We start from the raw sequence: 26,132 nt of genomic DNA on the forward strand, positions 1-26,132 counted from the left end.
ATGCCACCCTCTATTCCCTGAAAACAGGAATCCCCTATTCCCAGTTCGGATCATTTAATTTAGTTTTCTTTTTTTTTTTTTTTTTAAAGATTTTATTTATTTATTTGACAGAGAGAGATCACAAGTAGGCAGAGAGGCAGGCAGAGAGAGAGAGAGAGGAGGAAGCAGGCTCCCCGCTAAGCAGAGAGCCCGATGCGGGACTCGATCCCAGGACCCTGAGATCATGACCTGAGCCGAAGGCAGCGGCTTAACCCACTGAGCCACCCAGGCGCCCTTAATTTAGTTTTCTGACTTAAAAACTATTCCATGTTCATTATAGAAACACTGGAAGGAATTTAAAACTTCACGTTTGCACTTTGTTATACTCCTTTTCTAAGTACGTTATTTAAGGGAACACTTTCCCAGGGTGGCCACTAGGGACATTGTGGTTTGACATACATGTCTCCCAAGTTCTTTTTCCCCTTCTATTAGCCCCACTTAAAATGCATGTGGTGGAAAATGTCCTTTATGCTGTTACTATTCTGCAAAGCAAGGAAACAAGCAAAAACATGGTCATATTTAGGGACTGTGGTCTCTACAGACCTGCTGTCCTTCCTGGCATCCTGGTCATCTTAGGAAGATGAAAGCTCTGCTTATCCTATTCAGTAATTCGCCACCACCTCAAAATATTTGATGACAAAATCCTGCTGCATGCTTTCTAAATCAAGCTCCAGATCTTGGTTAAAACTGTTTTTAAACTAGAGTTAGCGGCACCATATCAGAAATGAGAACAACAAAAACTTGAACATGTTGGTGATTTACGTTAAAATTTATATTTTGAAATAAAAATGCATAACAAAAATTTACAAAACAGTCACACAGGAACACATCTCAAGATACCAGGACATGCCTTATTTACTTAGAAAAAGTTCCACAGGTAAAACAAAGAGTGGTCATTTATAAATGTCAGTTTCTTTCTTTGAGCAAGAGATAGCTGCGAAACCCCTGAGGCTCGGGATGCAGCAAGGGCTCAGGACCTGCCTGAGGGAGGCCGCCTGCGGGGTTGGCCTCCATGGTGGGGGCTGCTTCCCCAGGCACCAGAGGAGAGGGGAGACTGGTAATTTCTAAGGTCCTGCGTGCCAAGGGCCTTTCATTCAATGAATGGGACATCATTATAATTACCATTTTTTGTACCTTTGACTGTAAACTTCAACAGAAAATAACACGCTTAAAAACTGTACCATAAAATGTGCTATGGTTTCTGCTGTGACTCTTAGCACCTTTGGAAAATTTCCACCTCAGAAATTTCCGAGTTGGTTAGCTCTCTTGGAGATTCCTGCCTTGGGTTGGGGGGTATCTTCCACGCACACTAGTCCATACGGAAAAACTAGCTAGCGGGCCTTTTCCCAAAGCCGGTCCAGGGCTCTGCCCTCATCACACAGGCTGTGCCCACAGTGTCTCTGCTCAGGCTCAGACCATCTTCTAATGACAGAGTGCCCAGCTGATTGATTTATTGTTTTTCGTGGCATTTCACTGGTTACTATGTAAGTTGTATTTTAGTGCATTCCTGTAGTTTCTTCAATTCACGCTGCTAGCAGCGTGATCGACAGTGTGAGGTTTTTACATAACATCTCTTCACATATTTTGCTGGCATGTGAAGCTCAACAGATTTGGCTCAGGCACAAAGGACAGGATTTGGGTGCTGGCGGATAGCTGCATCTCTGCACCTTGCAGTTCTAACTCTGCCTACCCCCTCTTGATGTTGCATTTAGCTTAATTCCTGGCGAGAGTCAACGAGATTTGCTCACAATTCCTCTGGCAAAATAATTAGTTTCCTTTTCAATACTAAACATGACTTTTTGCAATAAAGACATGCTCAGGCCCAACATCACAAAACCATGCTCTCAGACAAATTACCAAAAAATACAATTGACTTGTCTCCAAATCCTGATTCTAAAATCAAGGTAGGTCTTTAGGACTTTGACCCTGCCCACGGAGCCCCATATTCTAGGATATATTATTCCCCATTAGCGTGTCTGTAGTTTGACAAAAATCAGAGTACATACTCTCATATAGGAGCATGTTAAGATCATTGAAATTTATAATTACAGTGTTTATCCTCTTTCGTGATTACTTAAAAATTCATAACAGCATCACTGAAACTTGTTAATTTTCAGGGCAGTTGATTTAGAAACATTTCCTCTCACAACGATTGTACTACTACCCATTTTTATTTATTCCTAATTAAATTCAATTTCGACTACCTGATTCTGAGTGTGAGGTAGCCTCATAGTTTTATTGCTATGAAAGTAGCAGGTTCCAAAGTACCATGTGAAGTATTCGATTAGATTAAAGTGAGAGGAAAATACAGGATCAGTTAAACCATTTCCTCACTTGGCATATGAACTAAAAAAAATAAAAAATAAAAAATAAAATAAAAAAACCAAAAACACCATCCATCTTTAGTGGTAAAGATACAGTTCTTTTGTGAGCATAGACACAATACATGGAATCTGTTTCTTTCCATGAAAAGCAGAGTCAAGAGAAAAGGACTCAAATTCTGTGGCTACCTTTCGGTTAACCCGGGTAAGAATGTGCATAAACTCAAGCTTGTGAGCATACAGTTTCAGCATCGTGCAGAGTGACTGGATGAACCAGGATCCGTCCTTTGAGTTTCGCCAGGAATAGTAACCTATGAGGCAGAGTAACAACCCAAGTACCATGAGTATCTGATTTTATAGATTATGTATAATCACAAAGGTAAAAACAAGCACAAAGATCCACATGCATTACCAGCCATAAAAAGGAAATAAACACCTCCTCTTGTTTCAGGGGAGATGCTGCTGGGGGTGGGGTTGGCGTTGTGCATACACCTCTCCTTTTGGTAAGGAAAAAAGAGTGTGAACTACCTTCCCCGCTGAATCATGGCGAGCTCTCTTGTTTGGGCTTCCCTTCTCATAGGGAGGAAGAGGGAAACATGTGAAAGATGCAGGGACAAATGTGTAAGAGACACTATTTTAAGAGGCATGATGTTGCCATCAGATTACTGATTCACCCCAGACATCAACTGCTTATGTATGCACATATTTGCATGTCCTAAATTTGTCTACAAGGCATCCAGACGAAGTATGATAAAGACATTACAGAATATTCAAAAACTCCAAAAAAAGAGAACACAATGGGGACGCCTGGGTGGCTCAGTTGGTTAAGCAGCTGCCTTCGGCTCGGGTCATGATCCCAGCATCCTGGGATCGAGTCCCGCATCGGGCTCCTTGCTCGGCAGGGAGCCTGCTTCTCCCTCTGCCTCTGCCTGCCATTCTGTCTGCCTGTGCTCGCTCTCTCCCCATCTCTCTCTGATAAATAAATAAAATCTTAAAAAAAAAAAAAAAAGAGAACACAATGTATCCATTGTACTTTTTCTCAGATTAACTCTCGGATCTATTGCTTCTAGTTTGGAAGTGCTTTACCTGGAACTGTCTTGAGGTTAAAAAGAAATCATATTGAGCATATTTAAAAATGTAACATTCTTTAAATATACATTTGTCCTCTGTTTCCAAACTTTGTGTCACCCCGAGTTAGCTGTGTAATAAATAAATTGCACAATCAATCGATACTTATTTATAGGAGGACAGGTACAACACAACCGCAATAATATGGAGTAACCGATTTCTTTTCTCCCCATTCCACTCTACCCTCTCACACACTATTCAGGTTTATTTTTATTATTTCCCATCTTCCGAGGAATTCCTGGAAAATGTGACAATACAGCACATACTATACCGTATCATAAGATTACAATTCATCCCCTATATTACAATACATAATATTGTATTGTATATTATAATATCTGGCATTAAGTTCATGGAGGACACTGTGGATTTATGCTTTCTTATTTTTTTAATTTTAATTTTTTATTTTTTAAGATGATTTATTTATTTGGTAGACAGAGATCACAAGTAGGCAGAGAGGCAGGTGGGGGGGCGGGGGGGCGGGAAGCAGTCTCCCGGCTGAGCAAAGTGGGGGGGGTGGCTCAATCCCATGACCCTGGGATCATGACCTGAGCCAAAGACAGGCTTCAACCCACTGGGCCACCCACGTTCAGTTAGACAATATACAGTACATCATTAGTTTTTGATGTAGTGTTCAACGATCCATTAGTTGAACGTAACACCCAGTGCCCATCACAATACGTGCCCTCCGTCATGCCCAACACCCGGTTACCCCATCCTCCCACTTTCTTATAAGTGCACACCTTCCAGCCGAACTTTGCTTAAAGATGACTTTCTGACACTTCTGTTACCTTAAAATACAGACCCCTTAGCTGTTTATAAATGTGAAAACCTTGGAAACCTTTGGAACACTTGCTCTGTGTTTAGACTCTCCAGGTAACGTCTGTTATCGGTAACTGTCTTACCAGGGGCCGTGGAATAGGCATACAGGAAGTCTGCTTCAACTGGTATTTTCTGACAGGCCATGTCGTCCTCGGCGCCACTGTCCGTCTCAATACCGCAGTCCAGGTCTGTGCCTCGGCAGGCCTAGCAGTTAGAAAATAAGCATTTAAGGGCGCCTGCATGGCTCAGTTGGTTAAGCTTTTGACTCTTGATCTCAGGTCTTGTCCTCAAGGTCGTGAGTTCAGGCCCCCATGCTGGGTGTGGACTACTTAAAAAAAATTTATTAAAAACCATTATGTGTGTATACATATAATTGTTATTTCTAAGAAATGTAAATGCTGGGTAAACATGGATGTTAAATGAGGAATCTTTTTGATTCAAGTCTAAAAGGATTATTTATTCTCTATCTTGTAAGTGATAGTTTAAATGAATAAAAAAGTTAAAGTAGTTCAGTAGCTTCAGGGGAAAAAAATAAATCCATTGGCAAATCCACAAATAGAGCAAATTAATCCCTGATTAATCCTCAATAACTAAGTTGTTTCGGTATAAATTACCTGAATAATGAAAAGTTTGGGTTTTCCAGTCAGACTTCGACAGTAATCCCCTCTGAAGAAACCTGTTAGTTTTTTCAGGTCAACAGGTCCATTGGTTCCAAAAATTATTCCTTCATCCCCATGGCTTAGAAGGACACAAACAAAACTGCTCCTTTTGCTATGATCTTCTTTAGAGACTGGAAAAATGTTTACAAGTAAGGAAAATAAACATAAAAAACAACTCAACTTCATTCACCCATCAAGTTTAAATACCATCGTATTTAAACTGTATAGGAGGAAGATGAAGAAACTTGAGGACAGAACTGAGAGATCATCAAAACCCACCTTGGGGCAGTCGACATACTTCAAACCATGTTAGGGAGGTAGCATGAGTAACTTTTACTTTATGTATATAAAATGTGTGATTATACAGAATATGGTGCCCCAGTTCTCATGCCTTATTATTATAATTACAGCTATCCCATAATATAAAACTGGACAATAAAGGGGGGGTCATCATTCTTTTAATTATTTCTTACCACTGTCCATTAATTCCAAAATTTCTTCGCATGTGAGATCATTTTTATTCCTGACTTCATATTTCAAGTTCGTGAATGTTTCCCGGAGGTTTGCTGCATCTACATCTGTACCAGACCGAGGTGCCATTCCTTGAAAACAGAAAGGATTACTTATAACTGCATTAAAAAAAATAATAATTCCTCTGAAATAAACTATTCAGCAAGTCACACAATCCACAATAAAATCTTTTCAACTGCTAAGAAAATTCAATGACTTTGATCTAACACACATTCTCTTTAGTTTCTTAGCATATAAGACACTTCATAACATAAGCTGAATCAGTGCTATGGTCAGAAGGATATCTTTCACAGCTGCTTAGATAGTGAAAAACACAACTGAAATGCTTAACAAGAGAAGTTCGGTTAAATAAATTATGATTCACTTACATAATGGACTACTGTGTTGCCATTAACATTTCTGTAGACATGACACAGCTCAGTCGGTTGAGTGTCTGACTCTCAATTTTGGCTCATGTCATGATCTCAGGGATGTGGGATCAAGCACTGCAGTGGGTTCCAAGCTCAGCCCAGAGTCTACCTGGGATTCTCTCTCTCCTTCTGCCCCTCCCCTGATCTCTCCCTCCCTCTCTCTCTCTCTCTATGTCTCTCAAATAAATAAATCTTTAAAAAAAAATTTCCATAGACAAAATTTTGCCATGGGAAATGGTCATTGTATTAAAAAACCCTGTAAAACAGGATCCTACTTTTGTGTAAGAAAAAATGCTATATATAACAATACACACATCTCACACATTCAGAGGAACTGCATTTTTTTAGGTTCCCAACAATTTTAAGATCCATTACTACTTTAATATGCTTCCAGAAAAAACAAACAAACAAACAAAAAAAACACAAACCACTACCACATTAATCTTGTTCACCAGGCATCCTGCTATGAGTAATTTCCTTCAACCCTTCCAAACACCAGTGTGACAGTGACTGTGACCAGCTTCACTTGGACAGATGTGGGAGAGGGAGCAAAGAGAAGTTCAGGAACTTGTTGAAAGTAATAAGGCTAGCGTCAGTCCTGTACCCAGGGGTTCTGGGCTTCAGGTTCTCCTTTAGAGTACTCTCCACATAAATGGACAGACTGACTATACAATGTGCTCAGATCTAAAAATGGCAAAGTGTTAGAGAAGACACACCTTAGAAATGAGTAAATTATAACATGTATTAATACAAAAAAAATAGTCAATGCCTATGCCCACAAAATACTGTTGATAGAGCATCTCTGAGTAGTGTGACTATGAGTGACTTTAATGCTTTTTCTTTTATTAATCTGTAGTTTCTGAAATTTGTATTATGGCCATAGGTAATTTTTGTAAAATTAAAATAAGCCCATCAAAGTTTTGACTTTGGAGAGGATGACGACACCATGCAACTATGTGACAAAGAGACTGAATTCTGGTCCTGGGTTGTGAGCCATTTATTTATTTGTTTGTTTGTTTATTTTAAAATATTTTATTTATTTATTTGACAGACAGAGATCACAAGTAGGCAGAGAGGCAGGCAGAGAGAGAGGAAGGGAAGCAGGCTCCCCGCTGAGCAGAGCACCTGACGTGGGGCTCGATCCCAGAACCCTAGGATCACGACCCAAGTCGAAGGCAGAGGCTTTAACTCACTGTGCCACGCAGGCGCCCCATGAGCCATTTAACAGTAGAACAGAAAACACAAGACTATCAGGAGAGCACTGTGAGTATCTGACCGTCACATTTCAAAGCAGAAGAAGAGCTCATTCGATTGCTAAAGTTAGACTCCTGGGTTAAGTAATTTGTGGTTATGGCTGTTAAAGAATAGGCTCCACAGTGTAAAATTCTACAGGAAGTGGGCATTATAACTAGCAACGTGATGTAGAGTATCTGATGGTTGAAGGTGGCATCTCAACTTACAGCCAAAAGCAATACGAAGACTTTCGTTCAGATTCAGACACCTACTTTTCCCACTACTCCTTCCTCATAACTATTCTAACACCAAGTTCTGCTTATCGTTCCAGGGCAACCTGGATTCTTCTGGCCATTTTCACCACCGGCCCAACAGAAGGCCTCCTAAATTGGATCTGGTCCTTCCAATTTCTTTAATTAAAAATTAAGTCTAATGTGATCGATATGCCGATTCAAAGAATTATCACAGCATCAATATAAATATAAAAAATAAGAAATGGAGAAACAGCCCAAATGTCCATTCATAGGATAAATTATGCAAATTAAGCAAATGGAATACTATATAATAATTAAAAGATCTGATAATTATATAGCAACGTGAAAAATGCTTACATTACATTAAGTGGAACAAGCAGAATACAACTCTGCTTACGTATTATGAATCAAATTAAGCTTTGAAAGAAACTCTCAGGAAAAAAAAGAATCAACACTCCAGATTTTAATGAACTTTCTGGGATTATAAGAGATTTGATGGTTTATATTCTCTAAATATATATATATATATATATATTCTGAACCATATCAGTAGAGTCACACCCAGTAGAGAGACTGAGAAGAGAGATTTAGTGATCAGGCCATGGGGAACTTAAGAAAGCAGTTTCTGCAGAGGTAGAAAACAGAAAAGAGATTCAAGAGGGATGGAGAGAAGTGAAGATGGCAAGCTTACAGCCCATATTTTCAAAAATTTAGAAGAGATAAAAATCAGATCATAGCTTAAAAGGAAGCAAGGTGAAAGAAAGGTCTCTTTAAGATGGGGTTCTGTCATTTTTGTGGGGGGAAAGGAAAAAGTCAATAGAGCAAATGAAGATACAAAGAAGTGAAGCAGTGCTTCACTGGAAGGAGGTGGACTCAGAGTTCAGACTGCGGGGTTGGGCGTGGTCAGGCACACACCAAGGCCACGTCCCAGCTCTGCTACTAAACGATCTGTGTGAACTCTGTGTCAGAATTTTAACCTTTCAGCATCTAATTGTGGTTATTTTTCTGAATTGTTGCAAAAATTAAACGAGATAATACCTATGAGGTGCCTCACACAGTTCTGGGAAAGAAAAATATACTGCTCCTTATTTGTTGCAATCTTTCTGTTAGAATGAAAGAGGGAGCAGGAGGATAAAGAAGCAAGAGTTCTACAGAATTTGGGGCAGGAGAGCCAACATACAGATGGGAAGCTAGCTGTTGGAAGAGGGAGAAATTCTGATAATGGGCGGAAGATCAAGAGTTCGTGATGGACTATGTGTATACTTTGTGGCTATTCTGTGTTATCATTTACTAACGAATAACATCAGTTCTATTTTTTATATTATACCAAACGTAAATGGTACAATATTTGAAGAGGACTAAAAATTACGTTAGGGTACATACCAGTACTTCTATGAAAGTTCTTATTATTAATTATTATACATAAACCCATTTCAGGATAATCCATTTTATAACTGTTGTCCAAGGACATTCCAGAGTCCACTGATTTGCTTCCATGTAAGATCTTTCTGTTTGGAAATCAAAAAACAGTTAACAAAGGTAGAAATGATCGATGCTGCTGTTCACAGTAATACAAATTTTATAACACATAAGAGCAGTTCACATTTGTTGAAAGAATGTCAGGCTTTGTACTATAGGCCTTTCCTGATTTAAATTTCATGAGAAACCATTTCACAGATGTGGAAATGCATACCCCGAGGCTCAGTGCTGACGGTGACACAGACACTGTCAGAGCCAAGGGTGAGCACACCTGTCAGACTTCAGAGTTCAGGCTTTTACTCTCTGCATTTTAAGTTTTCCTCTAAATTTTTATAAAATTTCACCAAATGTATTTTATAGTTTAAAATTCTTAAATTTCTTATAGCTTGTGAGATATTTATGTCTCAAGGTAAGAGTAAGATCTTAAAAATACCCTGAAAATGAGAAGAAACTGAAAAAATGCAAATACATCTCAAAGCATGTTATTTTTCACCATTCCTAAATTGTTCTTTAAACACTATGAGCTGAACAAATTAACAGTTAATACACAGATCACTGTTGTAAAGAATTGGAAATAGTTGTCTACAGGTCACTTATCCAAAAACCTGTTATCTAGACCATGATCAAAAAACTTTTTTTTCAAAAAAGCCAAACATTAAGTATTTGAGATTTGCAGGTCGTACAGTCTCTGTTGAAGCAGCTACTCCATTCTACTGGTGAAAGTAGCCCAGGACGACATGTAAAGGAATGTGTGTGGCTATGTCCCAATAAAACTTGACCAAAATAGACGGCAGGCCTGACCTCTGATCTAGTCCAAGGATCAGGACACATCAGGTCTAGGGACACCAAACATCAACACCTCAAGTCCACGTCCTCATGCATTTAACCTGAGAGTATTTCAGATTATATACACTTCTACAAACATTGTTGGGAAAAGATTAAAATAGTAAATTAAAGCAGTCGAGGTCAGAAACAACTATATTTAGCGAACAGTGAAGATCCCCACATTTTACGGGTGAGAAAATTTATGCTCAGAAAGCCAAGTGACTTGTTGAAAATCATATAAATGGTGGATCCCAGAACTGTAATTCCCCTCCACCCCTGCTGCCTCCTTAGGAGGGAGGGCTCCTCTACCATCAACAGGATAGCTGCATGGGGAGGGGGACATGCCTGACGCAGAGCAGACTCAAAAGCCGAGGAACACGAGCATAACTTATCATCGGATTGAAACAGACCTAAATCTGTTTTGGGATCCTGTGCAATTTGCTATTAAATTATATTCTGTATGATATGAAAAGGTAGGAAACCTTTTAAGTCACTTAAAAAGGTTTAAAGAATAAATAAAAGACCCCAAACTTTCTAAAATGAGATTGTATTTCAAAAGTTTAGTTTCTGGGGCGCCTGGGTGGCTCAGTGGGTTAAGCCTCTGCCTTCGGCTCAGGTCATGATCTCAGGGTCCTGGGATTTATCCCCGCATTGGGCTCTCTGCTTGGTGGGGAGCCTGCTTCCTCCTCGCTCTCTCTGCCTGCCTCTCTGCCTACTTGCGATCTCTGTCGTCAAATAAATAAAATCTTTAAAAAAATTTTTAAAAAAGTTTAGTTTCTAATAAATCTCTTCAGTTAAGCAGACACTGCTAAATCATTATTGGTCACCTGGTGATTGTTCTGTAATACTTTTGTTTAGTATGAAGATCACTAAATAATTACTGTGATTTTTGTCCAAAATAATAATACCGGATCTCAGAAGAAACTTTCAGATTTCAAAGTTCCACAGGGGATCCCAAGTGGATAATGACATGAATTACATTAACGGTGTTTACATCTGATCTTTTTCCTTTCTCCATCTTCTGGTTATGGGAAGCATTAATAAGCAAACTACTAGAAAGAGGAAGACAGAAAAACAGACAGGGCAAGATCATCTAAAAGCAGGCAGTTCTTCCCCAGACTCAGAACTGGCATTTCATTTTAGTTTTAAAACTCATAAATAGGGATGTCTGGGTGGCTCAGTTGGTTAAATGCCTGCCTTCGGCTCAGGTCATGATCTTGGGGTCCCGGGATCGAGCCCCATGTCAGGCTCCTTGCTCAGCAGGGAGCCTGCTTCTCCCTCTGCCTGCTGCTCCCCCTGCTTGGGCTCTCTCTGGCAAATAAATAAATAAAATCTTTAAAGAAAAAGAACAACTCATAAATAAACAGAAAGCCAAAAAATCTCCTCCAAACACAAAAGCTGTCATCCTATAGACAGATTTTGGGAGGCACAGAAGAATTGCAAGCTCTGCCTCTCCTAAGGCATCCTTCTGCAGGTTGGGGATTCTGACTATGGGGCAGGCGCTGTACCTCATCGTGCCCTGTGCCCTCCCCACAGTATCATGAAAGCTTGGTTTGAAAGACGAGATTCAGGGAGGATAAGTTAACATGAGCAAAAGCCACGCAGCTGCCAAGGGAGATGTCAGCTGGTTCTCTCGAGTTTGAAAGCCCTTTCTGCTTCCCCGTTCCTTCAAGTCTGCTGTATCACCTACACATCTTTCCTTCATTATAAAGGATAGAAATAGAATATTTTTCTATTAGAAATATATTATAGAATAGATTAGAATAGATATATATAGAATATAGAGTATATATAGAATATATAATCGAATATGTAACATAATAGAATATATAGGAATATATTATAGAATAGAATATACCCAATAGAAATACTCACGTTTCTGAATTTTTAATGGATTTTGCATCCACCGTGTGTTCACTGTTCTCCATGGATACTTCTAACTGGAATATAAAAAAGACAGGAGTTAATCTGTCATTAGAAGACCACGGCATTATATTAATTATTCCAATGCTATATATGGACATTTTACCACTGGTATTACCACTCCTGGCTCAGCTTCTCCTCTCTTGTTAAAGGTTTTTGGGGGTCAAACCGGAGGGCTATAATCCTTTCTAAAAGTATGTGCAATGTAGTCCATTTCTTTCTCTTCTCTTTTTAAACTGAGCTATGAACTTCATTTAGTGCACAGGTAAGAAGCACACAGCTTGATAAATATTTACATTTATCCACTCCCACCATATCAAGATACAGATTGCAATTTGTTTCTCTCACAACAGATCAGGTCAATCATTGCTAAGAACTTAGTCTTCCAAGGCAGCACAGTCGAGACGAAACCCGGAAACTTCCCATCACAATGGTATAGCTCACATGCTACTATGCTACAAAGCTTTAGATTCTCAAAAGACACAGCACCAGGAAGTCCAAACTTCCATGTAATCTTTACTCTGAAACTGGGCTTGAGAATTCCACCTACTCATCTAGGGCGGCAGAATGGCCAGGGAAACCTAGAATAAAGAACTAAAGTTTCTGCTTTCAATCTTCCATCAGACAATTCCAGTGGACCTGACACGGTGAGCGAGTCCTTATGATCAGAGCAGCTGGCACCCACGGAGGACTTATTAGACAGCAGGCACTGTGCTAGGCATCTCATCTTTCCTCTTCCCACCACTCCTGAGAGTCAGGAAACCCCATTTCTAGTGATTAAATGACTCTGTCCACAGTCACAGAGCTAAGTGACTCAGCCCCTCTCCTTCCCACTCTGCTCTGCTGCCTCTGAAGAAGCCAGTTCCTTACTACTTGTCTTCTGGAGTTCTCCCATGTCTTCTCTGGCCTTCCAGAAGTAAACGTACTTCCCATGGCAATCTGCCTCCCTAAATGAAGAAAAGAGAAAAACAGACCCCCAAATTCTTGACTTTCTCCAGCCTCTAGAAGCCCTGGCAACCGCAAAAATACAAATCAAAATACAACTTTAACCTGACTCGCATACTAAGATCAGAAATCGTAAAATAATATAAAAGCCCATCAATAGGTCTCAGCCAACCACAAAAGCCTTTACAGAAAGTCTTAGCATTCCTCACCACTTTTAAATTAAAAAAAAAAAAAAATTATGATACATAAATCTACCATCTTAACTATTTTAAGTATATAACTCAGTAACATTAAGTACAGTTACATTAGTGTAGGCTATCACCATCATCCATCTCTAGAACTTAATTTTTCATCATCCCAAACTGAAAATCCCTACCAAACCCACCCTTTTCCAAGCCCAAAGCTAAGGACACCTCTTCTGTTCTCCAAAGCTAATTTCATTCCTGCCTTCTCCCCAAATACCGTGTGAACCTATGGTTAGAAAAGATGGAGACAAGAATATGGAAGAAAGGAAGTGCGACCATGTCAATTCAACCACAGAGGAGAGCAGTGTTTTACTTCCTCTCAAAGCCAGTCTTTCTTTTGCTTTTCTAACAAAGACTCTTTGCTTTTCTACCATCTTGTTTCCTATAGGCTTCTAGAAAACCAAGGGAGGATGGTGAATATAACCTTAGTGAGCACATGCTTTGTAACAGGTATCACTGTAGGCACCAAGACAGAGTGGAAGACAAGACAAAGTTCTTACCTTCAATTTTCATCCTAGAAAGGAAGAATAATTATAGATTGATAGTAAGATTTCTGACACTAATTGGGACAATGAAGAAAAGAAAATGGAGCCATTCATGGAGAGACTGGAAGTATAAGCTACTTTAGCTAAGCTGGTTGAGGAAGTCATCTCTCGGGTAATGTTTATATCAAGACTTAAATGACACAGAAGTTGTCTTTGCTGGGAAGGACCAAGAAGTACAAAGTCCCTGAAAAAGTTTGGGGTACTCATGGTACAGAACAAAGACCATTTTGACCAGTGCATGGTAAAAGAAGGGAAGGCATAAAAAGAGATGAAGTAGGGAAGGTGAGATCACATAGGGCCCTCAGGAGCCAAGAGCGGCTTTGGTTTTATTCTGGTTGCAAGGAAAAACCATTGGTGTGTTTTAAGCAGAGGTGGGACGGCATGCTTTAAAAAGATCTCTCTGGCTGCTGAGTGGAGAATCAACTGTAGAAGATTGGGGTAGAGGCACACAGGCCAATGGAAAGCCTTACAGAATAGTTCTAGAAAGAGATGATGGTGGCTTAGATTAGAGCTGATCACTGGATATATGTAGTTAAGAGTCTGGAACTCAGGGAGAGATCAGCACTGGAGATACACAGGGCACTCTCCTATTTACAAGGCCAGCCTGAGACTAAGAAAGATGACTGAAATGAGGAGGGAGGTGAGTGGGGAGGAGTCAGATGAATGCTGTATACCAAAGCATGCAGAAGTCTTTCAAGGAATGTTCCATGCTTTAAATTTTGCTAAGAGTTCAAGTCAGTTGAGGACAGACCATTGGCTTTGGCAAGAAGGTCATGGGTTTAGTGGGGATTATGAGGAAAAAATTGTCTAACACCTGGAAATGGGCAAAAGTAATTATTGTATAGCATTTCAGTGTGATGCTGGGCATGGTCTAGAAGAATCTTGAGGATTCGCTGACTTTATAGCCTGTCTTTTTTTTTTTTTTTTAAGTTCTTATTTAAATTCTAGTTAGTTAACATAGAAAGTAATATTGGTACCAGCAGTAGAATGTGGCGATCAATCACTTACATACAACACCCTGTGCTCATCCCAAGTGCCCTCATTAATACCCATATGCATTTAGCCACCCCTTCCCCACCTCCCCACCAGCAACCCTTCTGTTCTCTATAGTTAAGACTCTTATGATTTGCTTCCCTCTCTTTTTCCACCCTTCCTCCATATCTTGTTTCTTAAATTTCACGTTTGAGTGGAATCATGGTATTTGTCTTTCTGACTTATTTTGCTTAGCATAATACACTGTAACTCATCCACATCGTAGCAAAAGGCAAGATTTTATTCTTTTTGATGGCTGAGTAATATTCCATTGTGGGTATATATGGGTGTTTGTGTGTGTTCACACATAGCGTATCTTCTTTGTCCATTCATCAGTTGATGGACATTTGTGCTCTTTCCATAATTTGGTTATTGTTGATAATGCAGGTGCCCCTTCTAATCAGTATGTTTGTATCCTTTGGGTAAATATCTAGTAGTGCAATTGCTGGGTCATAGGGTAGTTCTATTTTTAACTTTCTGAGGAACCTCCATACTGTTTTCCAGAGTGGCTGTACCAGTTTGCATTCCTATCAACAGTGTTAAGATGGTTCCTCTTTCTCTGAATCCTTGTCAACACCAGTTGTTTCCTGTATTGTAATTTTAGCCACTCTGCAGGTGTGAGGTGGTACCTCATCTTGGTTTTGATTTGTATTTCTCTGATGGCTGTGGTTGAGCATCTTTTCATGTGTCTGTTAGCCATCTGAATGTCTTCTTTCGAAAAATGTCTATTCATGTCTTCGGTCCATTTCTTAAGTGGATTATTTGGTTTTTTGGCTGTTGAGTTTGATAAGCTCCTTACAGATTTTGGTTACTAACTCTTTATCTGACCTTGTAATGAGTAGGTTATTTTACAACTCTGTAGGAAATTAAGTCATAGAAAATGGATAGCCATGCTAATGGTTCTTGCCTATAGCAACAAAAATGAATTATGTCTTTCAATGATACGGATTTTTGACCTATAGAAAAATGACCCTTCCAAATTATGTTTCACTGCCCTGTAGGATATTAACCAGTTCTGCCTCTATTAGCAAATTCATCTCAGTATACCTAACCATCTGTTTGCTCTTCTAATTCTCCTTTGAACTGGTCTTAGTCTCTTACTGGTTCTATTATTAATTAAATAAAGTACCTGAAACATATTTATTCTACATTTACACAACAGCCAAGTGTCACAATTTTCAAACATTATAGTTTAAAAGGATCAATGTTCTGGCACTGGGTTAGGGAGAAAATGGGAGAACAAAAAGGAGTAAAGAGAACACAAGTGAGCAAGCAGTTGTGCAGGGAAGGGGGAAAGAGAAATGGCATAGGAGCTGGAGGGGGACGAGAGGTAGAGATTTCTTGCTTTGTTTGGTTTTGAAGACGGGCCATGGAAGGCTTGCTTTCATGCTGATGAGAATGATCTGTGTAAAGTGAGAAATTAATAAGGCAAGAGGAGAGAAAGTTCCTGAAGGGGTGAAGGATTTGCAGATCTCTCACCTGTGGGGAGGCCTTAGTCTCAGCTAAGAACAAGTAAGGGTTCATCCCCCCAAAGGCAGAAGGAGGGCAAAGTATTGGGGCACATGTGGAAGGAGGGCGAATGTGAGGCAAGAACGATGAGGTACTTCTTATAAGATCGCTTCTATTTTCTCTATATTTAGAAGATGAACTCTGAGACAAGAATCCCAAAATGTCCAAGGTGTACTTTCGTGTATATTTACCCATGTATTATAAACAAGTAATACCAAAAACCAATCACATACAATGCTAGCAGGGGTGTGGGAGATCGGCATTCTCATACACTACTACAAGGGGCATACATTGGTATTATCTCTTGAGAACATCTTGCTATGTCCTCCTATCCCTCAAAAAAAACTTAGAAGTTTTGATCTGGTAAAATTACACTTCTAAGAACATAGCCTAGAAAAAATAACCCCAGGGAGTGGGAAGAGGAGGGCAAGGGAAGGAGGGGAGAGAAGAACATTGAGAATTGAGAATAATTATGTTGTGGTATATCCATACATTAGTTAAAACAGCTAGAAAACTTTTTTAAAGAACTAAATTATGCAGGAAATGCTTATAAGGTTAAGTAAAAATAGGTTATAAAGTTTTATAAAATAATATAATCTCAATTTTCTATACAAGAAAAGACCCAAAGTAATTATCCAGCATCTTCACACATTAACCTATCATCCAACAGTGGCTATCTCTGGGTGATGGGATTACTGGCTATATTATTTACTCCTTGATATTTTCCTGTATTTTCTATGACATCTATTTTTCTTTAACCTAGAAAATAGTAACAAGGTTTATCTTATAAAATAATATCTATAGGCAGGGATAGATTGCATCAACCAGGATTGTGTGGTCAATTTCAACCTTCAGCCCTGCTTCAAGAATGACAAAAACAGGGGACTGCTACTACTATGAAAGTAGCAATCTTTTCTTGGCTGCTCTGTACCATGTTCTAGTCTCCCTCTTTTTCTTTCTTTTTCTGTTTCACACATACCACAAACATAGATTAAGTACAAGAAACCTCAAACATTCTTAAACCATAAATATAGAGCCCAATTGCCCCATGCATGCCATTTCTAACTGGGCAGACTATAATGCAAAACAATTATCCATCCATGATTGAAAAAACAAAGTTGTGGTTAAGTTGATGAAATGAGAGAAAAGCTACAGAGTGGCTAACAATTTCAAACCAGAGGCAAATACATAGTAAGTGATTTATTGTTATTATATTACAATCCATAAGAAAATAATATTATCTATGTTTCAAGACTTTATGGCCAGCCTGTAGTAAATCTGGAATGGGTGGCTCAGTGGGTTAAGCCTCTGCCTTCGGCTCAGGTCATGATCTCAGGGTCCTGGGATCGAGCCCCACGTTGGGCTCTCTGCTCAGCAGGGAGCCTGCTTCCCCCTCCCTCTCTGCCTGCCTCTCTGCCTGCTTGTGATCTCTCTATCAAATAAATAAAAATAAAATCTTAAAAAAAATAAACAGAATGGGAAAGAAGACTTAACGAAAATGGAAATTTCTACAGCTGAACCTAGAGCTCCTGCCATGTCCTTTCCGGCCCCAGTTTGCTTCAAATTGGCCCTGCGGATGGGTTTTCCAAACTTAGGATACACAGTATGTGTTCAGGACCCCCTAAAAGCTGATGGGTTCCCACATATGATTGAGGCCTTTAAGATCTCACGTCAAACACTCCTGCAAACAGTGCCACAATTCTTAGACGGAAATACTAACTTCTACCAACCTTTTATCTCTTGCCAACAATAAAGCTATGGGATGAAACTATGTTACCCTTATAGAAACTTTAAATTTAAATAGTGCTCTGCTTTCCAGAGTTTTAAAATATTTGGCTTTTTGGCTCATATCAATGTTAAGATTTCACCTAAACAGTAGGTGATTTTTAAGTACTCACTTCCTTTTCATACATTTACTGAACTTTAACCAAGTCACTTTTAATAGTTAAAGAAAGTTTCATACAGATCAAGCCTAATACAAGTAATTGTAATTTAATGATATTTGATATTAGGCATGAGATGGACGATTTTGTTTCAGTAAGGCAGTTGGTGGCTGGAAGGAAAAAATATGAATTCTTTAGAATGGCATTTAAAACAGTGTCTTATACTATTTGATAAGGACTTCTCAGGAACACACACTATGATGAATTTCATTGCTTTCTTTATCAGTACCTGAACCATATATATTGCAACAGGACCAGCTGACCTTCGTATATTATCACAAATTTACGTGGTGGTAAATAAAATCCCCATTGCATCAGACATGTGCACATTTAGTCTCTTCTTGTCACCATCTGCTTTTTCCACATGGAAACACCACATCCACACTCTTGGGAGAAAGAGCTTTGGTTCTTGCAGAACTTGTCACACTTAGCATTACGTCACCTCCATTAGCTAATGCCAGGCTGAATACAAATTATACTGGGGATGGTGATCTCATCTTAGAAGGATAAAAAAATGATCCCTCAAGGGAAATATTTAACACTCTCAGTGATCACAGGACTTTAAGTTCTTAGAACACTTTCATTTGACAAAACATAAGTGGGAAAACATACCAAAAGCGTCCAAAAAATATATCCTAGCACAGCAATGAAATTATCACTGATTCTCCATTACTGATATATGTAATTCTTTCTATCAACTCAGGATGCTGCTGATAATAAAATACATTTCCAAACATATATTAGATCCTGGAGAAATTGTAATAGACCAACTGGCATTAGATGGCAATTAGAACTTGGGTCTTAGACTTACTTTCCTAGTTCCTAGACCCCTTTAATGCTTGCCACTGAAGCTGCTACAAACAGTCAGATCTTCAAAAACAAAAACAAAAACAAAAAAAGGTTGTCGGTATAAATGTATGGTCACTCTAAAATAGGTATTTAAACATTTTATGCTGTTTTCATAAACAAGTGAAAAGTCATAATGTTTTCCTATTTATATTCTAGTTAGCCGACTAAAGAGACCATTGTATATTGCAATAATGCAGTAAAGCAGGATAAATGATCTACAGTGAAGGCAGCAGAATGAAAATTAATTTCTAAAACTGAAATTTTGATATCAAGTTATAAAGTGTTAAAATTAAGAAGCCCACAAAACCCTGTTATTATAAACGAACAGTTTGAAAGTGTGCCTATGGTAGAGATTTCAAAATAAGACTTTAGATGAGTAAAGTTTGCCAGATTCTACTCTTCTAACTTGTCACACAGCAGTAGCCTATTCCTAGGGCCAGTCCTAAAAGGAAGCTGAGGCAAAGGATAACGCCTGGTTTGAAATCTCCAAACGTGACATCAGAATGAATACTGCTCACTTATGAATCATCTATCATGGATCATGGGACTATCTAAAAAAAAAAAAATTATGAGTAAAGATTTACCAAAACACATAGCCAAAGAAATGGCCAAAGAATCACAATGCCTTATGTGATTTGAGGGTTGTGTACAAGTGTCATGTACAAACAGCTCCTCTTGATGCTGGCTCGTCTGGGCTAGCCTCTGAGCCAAAAGGTACTTTTACTTATTTAGGTACACATTTATTATTTACTCAGGTCTTTCTGGCTAGTCCTCAAACCGGGATCTGTCTGCCTTGAGAGGGCAGACGCCCACTCTTCCACATGACTAGGGTAATCCTCTCCAGAGTTTCAAGGAAGGAAACTAAAATCCATAACCTAAAAGCTCTCATTAAGATGAGACAGAGAACAAAAAGAACATGACAGAAACTGACAGCAGAGATACTGAAATAGTAAACGCACTTACTCTAATTAATGAACAAAATAGGAATGACAGTTATGGTGTTTTTGATACCATTGGGTAATCTTCTAAAAGTCAAATATCTGGTTTCATGTTATTAAGATATTTTCTATATGCCTGTAAAGTCAAAGTGAAGCCTATCCATTATGACTTCTGGGAAGGCTATAATTTTGCCAAGAGTTTGAGAAACATCAGGATTGTATTTATGACCTATTAGAAGGGACCTATTAGAGGGGCACCTGGGTGGCTCAGTGGGTTAAAGCCTCTGCCTTCAGCTCCGGTCATGATCCCAGAGTCCTAGGATCACTCCTCTCCCTCTGTCTGCCTCTCTGCCTCCTTGTGATCTCTGTCTGTCAAATAAATAAATAAAATCTTTTTTTTTTTTAAAGGACCTATTAGAGAGGACAAAGTCTCAAAAGCACTCAACATACCCAGATTTAGTAACTTAAACAGAAAGAACGGACTTCTCACAATAGTTTGGATAAGAACAGATTTCAGCTGTAATGTACTAGAGGTTTTATTGAAATTCATTCCCATCTGGTCTTTGAATTTCTCTGGGGAATTTTAAGAATCACCAAATTGGACATTGCCATTAGACCTGGTAGTAAATCTCTTAATATTTACTTTGTAATTAAGGTGAAAACACACTGAGCATCAAGTAAAATAAAACAGAGTAAACTAAACTAAGTTCAGTTGTGCCGGACAAACAGATCAAACCATTCTTTCCTTTTCTCTGGAAGGGCCCCAGGACCAGGAAGACAGGCTCGAATTGTTTCCCCACTGTTCAAAGTCATATATTGTATAAAATAAATATAGAACGAAGGATCTTGGGTGCCATTTATAAAAATTACAACCTACAGAGTCTCCTCCCTGGCTGCTCAGAACCACTCCTCTGCAGAAGCACATTCCGGTTTACAACCACTGGATTAAAGAAACCCTGCCTGCCAGGGAAGGTCTGAAACTGGGAAAAGTCAGAGTCGGTAGTCAGTAGTATTTATTCATTTGTCACTGGCACTGTCATAATTTACTGAACTGTGTGCAGAGCACTGCAGTAAACCTGTGTATGGAGTTGTGGTTGGAGCCAAGGAGCCTGTCCCTGTGTGGGACTCACACCTGGACTCCCTTATTCAGCTCCACAAGGCAGCTGCCAGACAGTGCTCAGTAGGGATCAGAGAAGTTAATCTTACTCTACACTAATTCAGAAGCTCTATAAGCAATATGCAGGCAAGAACAAAATAGGCAGAGAAGTAACATTATCTAGCTACAAAGCATAGTCAACAGACATCTCATTTTATCCCAATAACCCTGTGAGGTGTGTATATCTGATTTATGCCTAACTTATGAATGAGCTAGTAAGTGGCAGCCTTGGGACTTGGCCTTGAGTGTTCTGACAACAAAATACCTACCTGTTCCCCTCCACTACATTTGTTACATGTGTACAAAACATTATCTAACAGTCTAAGAATTCCCACCTCTTTGTTGGGGCGCAAAAACCAGTGCTTCCCCGATTTGAGGCAGAGTTTAAAGATCTAATAGTAGACACCAAAATTGTTTTAAAGCCATACATGAAAATAAAGACTGCCTTTTAGCTCTGGAGGGGGATGAAGCAGTAGATTGTGTGAAATTGGTTTTGAAAGCAAAACAGTAAAGAAATACTGTAACTGCCTATATCAGGTAACATGTCAGTTTCTTAAACAGGCAGGAAGCAAGGCCCTTTTTAAAGAGCAAAAGCAAATCTGATTTAATTAGGTTCTTTTAACTGTGAACAGATTTTATTGCCACACTCCAGTAATTGTTCATTAAAACACATTCTAACTTTCAAAGCCTTTTTTTTTTTTTTTGCAAAAGAGCAAAGCAAAACCAAAGCTCAAACATCAGGTGGTGATAGGGAAGACTTAAGCTTTACAGTCATTCTTGGAGATCATGTAACTCCAACACAAAGTGGCTGAGCACCACCTTCCTTAGCACCTGTTACTATCTTGCAAATTCACATTGTCACAGTGACTCCATATTTCACTTCTACCATTTCTTTCTAATTCTCATCTCTTAATTATAATTTGCTAAGTAAACCCAAAATAGGTTTATGTTTTCTAGATAGGGCATAATTATTAAAAAGCATAATATTGTAGTGTGGGTATTACTTATGCCAGGCTATATATATATATATATATATATATATATATATGGAGAAAAACAACAAGATAACAAGATAAATATAGTCCCTCATGGAATTTGCTTACAAACTATTAGGGAAGATAATAGATAAGCAACTGCAAAGGACATGCCATTTGCTTTTTATGAAATGTAGGATGCAAAAGGAACTCATAATAGAAGACTTAACCTTGAAGTACTTAATGAGAACAGAAACATAAGTGGGAGTTCCTCAAGTGAAAGTGATGCAATGAAGGGAAAGAGGGAATGCAGAGTGTTCCAGGCAGAGACTAGGTCTGAAGATCAGCCTGGCTGTTCAGTAAATGAAATGGTGATATAAAGAAAGATAAAACAAGGGAGGGGACTAAGGCGCCAACCTATGCTTGGCTTTGTTAGCCTTGTTAAAGGGTTGGAGTTTGTCCTATGCCCAAAGGAGCAGCCTTCTAGAATTCTATTTTATAAAGATCATTCAGCTTGCGCTGTGAAGAATGGAATGGAGGGTAGGGGGAAGGGTCTGGAACTATGGAGGCCAGTAAGGAGGCTGCTGTAGCTAGCTAAGAGCCTAGGGTGGTTCTCAAAAATGGAGAAGAGTGGACAGAGCTCATCAATATTTAGGAGGTCCTGGTGGCTTGATGGCTAATTGGGGAAGGAACAGGGAGGGAGAGGTAGCTGAGAACGCTCATTTTGGGCTTGGATGCCACTTACTGAGTACAGGGACAGGGGCAACTACTGACTGCATGGCTTTAGAACAGACCCACCGAAATCAAGAGGGAGGAGGGTTGGGAAAGGCAGCCTTTTCAACATGGCCTGAGGGGACTTTAAAGCAGCTCCCAGGTGACTTTGGCAACAGATACATAATCACAGGGAAGAGCTGCAAGGAATTATGGAAGCCTGCGGGTCTGAAAAGGAAATGGAATTCAGTGCTTGGAATTTACTTCTCTGGAAAACTGAGTCACACAATCAGCCCGAAAAAATCTAGGCCCGAGACAGAGAAAGCAGCAGAGACCAAGCCCTCTTCCAGTAATAGGAGGATCAGTCCGCGACTCTCAGCAGCACCAGGCTCGCCTCCCGCCCTCTCGAGACTCCGTTTTTTTTGGCGCGGGTCATCCGCTCCTCTTTTCCCGACCCAATATCAGCCCAAGGTCCCAGCCACCCTCACTTCTCAAGCATCCCGCTGCGTCGGCTCCACCTCCAACCTCCTACCACCCGGCCCCGGCGCCCCCCACCCTCACCCCAGGCCCCCGGGACCAGACTCTTCTGCAACCCAGCCTCGACGCTCCCGGCCCGGCCTCTCAATCCTCCAGTCCTCCGGGCTCCGTATCTCCAGCCAGATCTCCGTTTCTCGGCCTCCACATCCCCTGGCCTCGCCCACCCCCTCGGGTGTCTCGCTAAGCAGGCTTCGGTGCACGTTCTCGCACCCGTCGTGGTGCCATAACAAAGGATCCGCTGCACCGACCGTGCCCACGTCCTCCTCCCCGGAGCAGCTGCAGGCCGGGGCAAGTCGCCGGGGCGGGCGCAGAGCTTGGGAGGCTGGAGGGAGCGGGCCCAGGGCTCCCTCGGCGGGAAGGGCCGCGGCGGGAAGGGCCGATGGCAGCACTCACCGCACAGCCTCCAAACAGCAGTCGCGTACGGATTCCTCTCGCACTCGATCGGCTTCCTAAACCGCAGCCTCTGCCCGCAGCCCTAAAAGGTGTACTCCTGGGAGGCCCCGCCCCTAGGCCCGCCCCTAGGCCCCGCCCCGGGCCCGCTCCCTCCTTCTCGCTCGGGAGACTTGTTCCTCCAGCCCTTGCGCTCTCCCGCTCCCACCCACCCATGCTGCTCCCTCATAGGCCCGGCGTACTCTCCTCCCCGCCCCCCGCCTGCCATATGCCTCTCCCTCATAGGCCCCGGCGCACTCCTCGCCCGCCCCCGTCGCCCCTACGCCGCTCCTTCATAGGCCTGAGTGTTCCTTCCTGTCGGCCCGCCCACCCCGCGCTGTGGCCTCGCCCTCGCGCCTGGTTTGAAGGCTGGTCCCGCCTGCTGCCCCCGAGGACCGGCGGGTTTCCGCTCGTGGCGCGGGGTTCTGAAAGTAGGAGGGACGCCTGAACGCTCCGCGAGACCCAGGGAGCAGAGAGGAGGGAGTCAGAGGCGGGCCTGACGCCCGCTCCGACCTCCCGGAGGTAGGGGAGCAGGTCGCGACCCGCGCTGGTCCTCTGTACTTCCCCTGTGGTGCCGAGGCCTTTCCTTCGCTCACCCCCCAGTTCCCTGCCCCTCAGTCCTCCTTCCCTGCGCTCAGTATTTCCCCGCCTGTTCTGGTTCACGAGCTGTGTTCAGACCCTGATGCAAACAATGCGTCGTTTTCGCAGACAGAGTGTTATCAATACAATCGAGCACCAAATTCTGCATCCAGCTTCAGGAGGGTCAGGACATCCTTCGAAGTCGGGGACCCCACGTTAGCAGCTAGCCTGCCCCCAGCATTTCTGCCTGTCCGGGTGTACGTCAGGGGTGTAGTCTGCCCATAAATAGACGTCGTGTGTGTGCGTGTGTGTGTGTGTATATATATATGCCTTATAGATGTACAGCAGCCCTTTGAAGTGCTCAGTACCTTTTTCGCAGTACATTTTCTTATTTTTCTCCTTCCAACAACTCCTGGAGGTCCGAATCCCAATCCCCACGCGGGTTTAAGAGAGTTAACTCATTTGCGCTTAACGAAAGCAGAATTACCTGAGTTCGATTTGCATCTCGAGAACACCTGGGCCTTTCTTCATCCCTCCCAAATTGAGAGAGGACCAGTGTTCGGCAGGCGCTTTTTCTGCTGCAGTAAAACTGGAGACCAGGACCCTCTCCAAACCCTACCAGTGGTTTCGGGCACAGTTCTTCATAGGGAGTGTGGTCGCACAAGCCCTGTCACCCCGCTGGGGTGCCCACACCCCTTCCAGTGCTAAGCTCTCTTACCAAAACGATACTTCAGTGAAGGCAGCAGCAGCGGTTTTCTGTTTTCCTGTAGATTGTACTAATCAGTCTAGTTGAGACTTCATTATAGTAAAAGGGTTGGCTAGAGGCAGCGTCTTCTGACTGAAGTCAGTAATTTCTTTTCACAGAATTGTCGCAGAGGTGGCGGACTTTGATCTGGGCCTCGAAGAGGAAGAATTTGAGAAAAGCAGGCAAGGCCTTCCAGGTAAGAGAAATAGGTGGTGGTACTGGGTCAGGGACAGGATGTGATCCTCGCTGAACCATAAGAAATAAAATGATTAAGTGGTTTCGATTCTGGGGAGACTGTAAAGTGGCTTACAATTTGGTCTAGATTCTCGAGGGAGTTTGGACTTCTTGGGGGTAAACTGAAGTGTGAATTGAGTGATTTTCTGAATCATTAATTAGGGTCGCTATGGAAAGTTACAAGTCAGGTTTTAAGGGTGACTAGTGTGGCAGAGAGGCTGTTTGGATGGGGATCCTGTGGGGATGGTAGAAAGGGGGAACTGGAAAAGAACAATAGGTCATTGTATGTTTTCTTATCCCTTACAGGAGATTTTTGGGAAATTATGAGTTACTTCTGTTCAAGCATTGAGAGGCAAAATGACCAAAGTGGAAAAGGTGAATGTACTAATTTGGAATGTACTCTTAAGTAGCAATATTATTATAAGTGAATTTTAATCACATACTTTATTATGAATATTCCAGCAGTGGGAGAAATAGTATAAATGTATTCCAAGAGGCCATAAAGGATTATGTTAAGAAAATATTGCCAGGGGCACTGGGGTGGCTCAGTCGGTAGAGTGTCTGCTGTCGGCTCAGGTTGTGATCCTGGGGTCCTGGGATCGAGCCCCACATCTGGCTCTCCGCTCAGCTTAGAGTCTGCCTCTCCCTCTTCCTCCGTGACCTCTCTTTCACTTTCTCTCAAATAAAATAAAAAAAAAAAGAAAAAGAAACTATTGTCAAATACCAGAACACAACTAAATATTGAAACTGGAACATACATTCCAGAAAGCACAAAATACTGATAAATCTGTTCTCAGGACAGAGGGAACAAGGGTTGACTTGTGATAGACAAAAGAGGAAGGAAGTTTTCCCTAGAGGCCAGGAATCATGAAGCATGGGCCATCTACTGCAGCTGTTCCTGAGGTTCAGGCCATCAGGTATCTGAGCTGGGCATATCTAGGCATAAACCTAGGGAAACCAGGGCTACTGAGGTTGGCTGTCTGTGTCATCGCTCTACCTCCTTCTCTCTGCCTCTTCTCCCACTACAGTTCCTATAAAAGGACTAAGCCAATCTTTTTTCTAGCCTGACCACCTTTAGTTGTAAAGTCAGTATGGACCATGATTGAATGCAGTGTTAAGAAATAACACCGTGGGCAG

The 26,132-nt window shown here is 41.2% G+C and overlaps 2 protein-coding genes across 4 annotated transcripts in view; one reads left to right on the plus strand and one right to left on the minus strand.

Moving 5' to 3' along the window:
* Nucleotides 1-787: 787 nt before the first annotated feature.
* On the minus strand, nucleotides 788-23,520 carry CASP3 (caspase 3). The gene is made up of 7 exons (XM_059384159.1): nucleotides 23,402-23,520; nucleotides 11,577-11,641; nucleotides 8,781-8,905; nucleotides 5,443-5,571; nucleotides 4,925-5,100; nucleotides 4,394-4,514; nucleotides 788-2,671 (listed from the first exon to the last, which is right to left on the minus strand). Exons 2-7 carry the CDS (start codon nucleotides 11,627-11,629, stop codon nucleotides 2,442-2,444), a joined length of 834 nt encoding a protein of 277 aa, XP_059240142.1. The 5' UTR covers nucleotides 11,630-11,641; nucleotides 23,402-23,520; the 3' UTR covers nucleotides 788-2,441.
* A 249-nt stretch (nucleotides 23,521-23,769) lies between these two features.
* PRIMPOL (primase and DNA directed polymerase) overlaps nucleotides 23,770-26,132 on the plus strand; it is a 52,601-nt gene continuing 50,238 nt past the window's right edge. For all 3 annotated transcript variants that reach the window (XM_059384188.1, XM_059384189.1, XM_059384191.1), the window contains exons 1-3: nucleotides 23,770-23,959; nucleotides 24,881-24,957; nucleotides 25,302-25,370. The gene's annotated coding sequence lies outside the window, so the exon portion shown is untranslated. The remainder of the gene's footprint in view (nucleotides 23,960-24,880; nucleotides 24,958-25,301; nucleotides 25,371-26,132) is intronic.

Source organism: Mustela nigripes, chromosome 18 (assembly GCF_022355385.1).
Source record: "Mustela nigripes isolate SB6536 chromosome 18, MUSNIG.SB6536, whole genome shotgun sequence".
Classification (NCBI taxonomy): domain Eukaryota; kingdom Metazoa; phylum Chordata; class Mammalia; order Carnivora; family Mustelidae; genus Mustela; species Mustela nigripes.